Genomic DNA, 5,036 nt, shown 5'->3' with positions numbered 1-5,036 from the left:
TTTTCTGACTTTCCTTGCTACTTCCTTTTCATAGATTTAAAACAAAACAGTAACTGTTGGCATAAAACCTTCTACCTATGCATAACTATCCCCCTAACCTTCTATTCTAAACAGGCTTCTTTTTTTTTTTTTTTTTTTTTTTTTTAGCTTTACTACCCCTGACATGGGCATGGTGACTCAGGCCTGCAAGGCAGTATATAGGCTGCCAGCTGTTAGCTGTCTCTCAACAGAGTCCAAAACCTGATGGGCACCCTTTCCTGCCCAGTTGGGCACCTGCCCCCTTGCCAGCTAGACACCCTTTACTTTTGGGGGCCACCCCACACAGCTCCCTTCCAGGACAGCCAACATACATTCGAAACCTGCAAAAGAATCAAAGGTTAATATAACATATCAATACAATGAAACATCATGGCTGCTTTAGGCAGCCAAATCTTCTGCTACTAAACATGTGACCCCATAAATTGTCCTTGTCTCTTTGGAGCCTTGTCCATGAAGATGCAGGCATTATCTACGTGTATTACACAGTATTGTGGGGGCTCCTGGTGACAGGAGTGATCGCAAGTCATGTTACCGGCATCAGGCAGGTCGAGCACGCCGTAGCTTGAGCTTGAGCGGGTTGCATTGATCTCGATCGATGCTCCATTTGGTGATGAAGTCTTTCCGGGTCATGGATGGATCCGCTGACCGCACGTGAGTGTGGTGGACCCAGGTCGCGATGCCATCTACCTTGAGAGCGGTGGGGGTGGTCAGCACCACAGTGTAGGGACCTTTCCAACGTGGTTCTAGGGTCTCCCGGCGGTGCCTTCTGACGTAGACCCAATCTCCTGGTCTGTGCTGATGAGGAGTTGGGGTTGGGCTGGCTTCGTAGATGGCGCGGAGGCGTGGCCAAATGTCCTCATGTGCCTTCTGGAGCCCTCTCAAAGAAAGAGATAGTTCTTGATTTTCAAATTCAGCGAGAAGGTCAGCTTTAAGGTTAGGAATGATAGGGGGTGGCCTGCCAAACATGATTTCATAGGGAGTAAAGCCCAGGGTGTAAGGGGAGTTCCTTACCCGGTAAAGGGCATATGGTAGGAGAGCCACCCAGTCCCCACCAGTCTCCATGGTTAATTTGGTAAGGGTCTCTTTTAGAGTTCTGTTCATTCTTTCTACCTGACCTGAACTCTGGGGTCTATAAGCACAATGTAATTTCCAATTTGCCCCAATAGCCCTGGTTACTACCTGTGTTACCTGTGAAATAAAGGCTGGCCCGTTGTCGGACCCTATCATAGCAGGAAAACCATACCTGGGTAAGATGTCTTCGAGCAGCTTCTTGGCCACCGTCTGAGCTGTTTCATGCTTGGTTGGGTATGCCTCTACCCAGCCAGAGAAGGTATCTACAAATACTAAAAGATATTTATAACCATACTTCCCTGGTTTAATTTCAGTGAAGTCGACTTCCCATTGTGCTCCCGGTTTGGTGCCTCTGAGCCTGGTCCCTCTTTCATTTGATCCAGCTCTTGTGTTTGTGAGTTGACAGGTCTTGCAGGCAGATACAACCTGATCTATCTTGGTATCCTGCTGGTGAATCTTGATCCCAGCATGTCGAATTAAGTCCTTCATTTTCCGGGTCCCCAGGTGAGTAGACCGGTGCATATGTTCTAATACCGTGTCCCCGAGCCGGTCTGGTAGTATGAGTTCCCCTTCTGGTGTATGCCACCATCCCTTTATTTCATGGGCTCTGGGGAGCTTTCTGATGCGTTGCAATTCTTCCTGGGAGTACTTGGGCTGGTCTGGTAAGACTGGGTCCCCTGGGTCTGGGAGTTGTAAGGCCATGGTAGGGACCGAGGTAAGGGCTACTGCCTTCGCAGCCTGGTCAGCCTTTTGGTTACCTCTTGCCACCGGGTCATCAGCTTTCTGGTGCCCTTGGCAGTGGATTATGGCTAACTTGGCAGGAAGCCATAAGGCTGCAAGCAGATCGAGAATCTCTTGCTTATTTTTTATTGTCCGTCCCTCTGCCGTCAGCAGCCCTCTCTCCTGATAGATTGCTCCGTGGACATGAGCTGTAGCAAATGCATAACGGCTGTCTGTGTAAACGTTAAGCCGCTTTCCAGCCCCCAGCGTCAGTGCCTTAGTAAGGGCGATGAGTTCTGCTCGCTGGGCTGACGTCCCGGAGGGCAGGGCCTCCGCCCACACAGTGTCCGTTTCAGTGACCACCGCTGCACCCGCGTACCTGCACCCGTCCCGCACGAAGCTGCTCCCATCCGTGAACCAGGTGGCCTCTGCATCAGGGAGGGGCTGGTCGGTCAAGTCCTTCCGGAGTCCATGCACCTGCTCTAGGATTCCCGCACAGTCGTGTAGTGGGGCATCTAAGTCAGGGTCGGGCAGCAAAGTAGCGGGATTGAGGGCCGCACTGGGGTGGAACCGTACTCTTGGAGGGTTGAGTAGGAGGCTCTGGTAATGGGTTATACGAGCGTTACTCATCCATCTGTCAGGAGGCTGCTTCAGGACTCCCTCAATGGCATGTGGGGTTGTAATCCAGATTTCCTGCCCCAGGGTCAGTTTGTCAGCGTCTTTGACTAAGAGCGCTGTTGCCGCGATAATTCTCAGGCATGGTGGCCAGCCGGCAGCTACAGGATCTAACTTCTTGGACAAATAAGCCACTGGGCGGCTCCAGGGGCCTAAAGCTTGAGTCAAGACCCCTTTCGCTATCCCTTTGTGTTCATCCACAAAGAGGTGAAAGGGCTTTGTAATATCTGGCAGGCCCAGGGCTGGGGCACCTAGAAGGGCCTTCTTTAACTGCCTAAAGGCAGCTTCATCTTTCTCAGTCCAGTCAAACGCCTTTCCCTCTTTGGTAGCTTCATATAGGGGCCTGGCGATTTCGGCAAAACCCGGTATCCAGAGGCAGCAGTAGCCGGCCGATCCTAGGAATTCCCTTACTTCTCTTCGGGAGGTGGGAGTAGGGATTTTCAAAACAGTCTCTTTCCTGGCATCCGATAACCGCCGCTGCCCGCCCTCCAGGATGTATCCCAGGTAACTCACCCTTTCTCGACATAACTGAGCCTTCCTCGCGGATGCCCGGTACCCTAAGGCCCCCAGGGTGGCCAATAGATCTTGGGTCCCCCGCTCACAGTCCTTGGCTGTGTCTGCAGCAATCAAGATGTCATCTACGTACTGGAGGAGGGTGAGGTTGGGGCGTTCCCTTCTGTACTCACCCAGGTCCTCGTGCAGCGCCTCGTCGAAGATGGTGGGCGAGTTTTTGAACCCCTGGGGTAGGCGTGTCCAAGTCAGCTGTCCACTGAAGCCCTCCTCTGGGTCATGCCACTCAAAGGCGAACAGGGACTGACTTTGAGGTGCTAGGGGTAGACTGAAGAAGGCATCTTTCAGATCTAATACCGTGTACCAGACTTTAGAGGGTGCCAAGGAGCTCAAGAGAGTGTACGGGTTTGGGACTGTTGGGTGTATGTCCATAACTCTTTTATTTACTTCTCGGAGGTCCTGTACTGGCCTGTAGTCGTTTGTCTGGGGCTTTTTAACCGGCAGTAGGGGAGTGTTCCATGCAGACTGGCAGGGAACTAACACCCCCAAGCTCTTCAGTCTCCTGATATGAGGCTGAATCCCCTTCCGTGCCTCCTGAGGCATAGGGTACTGCTTGATTCTTACCGGACCTTCTCCTGGTTTTAGTTCTACTAGGACTGGGGCCCTGTGGGCGGCCAGCCCCACCCCTCCTGTCTCTGCCCATGCTGTTGGGAATTCTTGTAGCCATTTGTCCATACTGCCCTCCACCAGGGAAGTCTTCTGGTAGAGGCGATATTCATCCTCTAGCCTCATGGTCAGGACCTGAATGGGGCGGCCCTCCTCATCGGTGACCTGAGGCCCCCCTTGTCTGAAAGTTATTTGAGCTCCAATTTTGGTCAGTAGGTCCCGTCCTAATAGTGGGTAGGGGCATTCCGGTATTACCATGAAAGAGTGGGATACCTGGCCTGTTCCTAAATCTACTGTCCTTCGGGTAGTCCATGAATACTGGCTCATACCAGTTGCTCCTTGCACCCAGGACTTTTTATTCGCCAGTTTTCCTTGCGGGGTACGGAGGACCGAATGTTGTGCCCCGGTGTCAACAAGGAAGTTAACAGGAGTCCCCTCCACTCTGAGAGTTATCCTGGGCTCGGGGAGGGGGTCCGAACCCTGACTCCCCTAATCACTCAGTTCACCCAGCTCTAAGACCTTGACTCGGTCAGTCCTGTCTCCCTTCTCACCGGCCTTCTTCGGACACTCTCGAGCCCAGTGCCCTATGTCCATGCAAAACTTACATTGATTCTTCCGTAGCCCCCGCCTCCCCTCTTGGGTGGTCTGCTTACCTCTTCCTTTATTGCTTGCAAGCTGTCGGAAGCGACGGTCTCGCTCCTTGGGGAAGTCCATGGTCGTAGCCAGCAGGACCCTAGCCAGGTCCCGAGCTTGCCTACTGCTAGAGGCAGCCACGACGCGAGCTTGCCTGTCTTCTGGAGACTCTCGGTTATTGTACACCTTCTCTGCCACTGCCAGTAAATCCTGTAAACTCTTCTCTCCCAACCTATCTACTTTTTGTAGTTTCCTTTTAATATCCGCGGCCGACTGGTTTACAAAGCTTATGATCACAGCTGCCTTGTTTTCAGGAGCTTCTGGATTCATGGGGGTGTAGGTACGGTAAGCCTCCATGATCCGTTCTAAAAAGGCAGCTGGAGACTCATCCCTTTCCTGCTGAACATTCCCCACCTTGGCCAAATTAGTTGGCTTTCTAGCAGCCATTCTGAGACCTCTCATTAGGGTCTGACGATAGACCGAAAGCCTCTCCTTACCTTCTGCCGTGTTGAAATCCCATTCAGGCCTAGTTAAGGGAAAAGAGACATCTATCTGGACCTGGTTGGCAGTTGGGTTTCCATCCACGCCTGGAACCACTTTCCGGGCCTCATTGAGGATCCTTTCTCTCTCTTCCGTCGTGAACAGAACCTGTAAAAGCTGCTGACAGTCGTCCCATGTGGGCTGATGGGTGAAAAGAACAGAATCTAGCAAGTCAATAAGTC

The 5,036-nt window shown here is 52.3% G+C and overlaps 1 protein-coding gene across 1 annotated transcript; it reads right to left on the bottom strand.

The window, feature by feature from the left end:
* Window positions 1-462: 462 nt before the first annotated feature.
* LOC132234451 (uncharacterized) lies at window positions 463-4,671 on the bottom strand. The gene is made up of 2 exons (XM_059695426.1): window positions 4,354-4,671; window positions 463-4,170 (listed from the first exon to the last, which is right to left on the bottom strand). Exons 1-2 carry the CDS (start codon window positions 4,669-4,671, stop codon window positions 577-579), a joined length of 3,912 nt encoding a protein of 1,303 aa, XP_059551409.1. The 3' UTR covers window positions 463-576.
* Between the last annotated feature and the right edge of the window lie 365 nt (window positions 4,672-5,036).

This window comes from Myotis daubentonii, chromosome 5, assembly GCF_963259705.1.
Source record: "Myotis daubentonii chromosome 5, mMyoDau2.1, whole genome shotgun sequence".
NCBI lineage: Eukaryota > Metazoa > Chordata > Mammalia > Chiroptera > Vespertilionidae > Myotis > Myotis daubentonii.
Note: the sequence above shows the minus strand (reverse complement) of the source record. Positions and strands in the feature narration are given on the sequence as shown.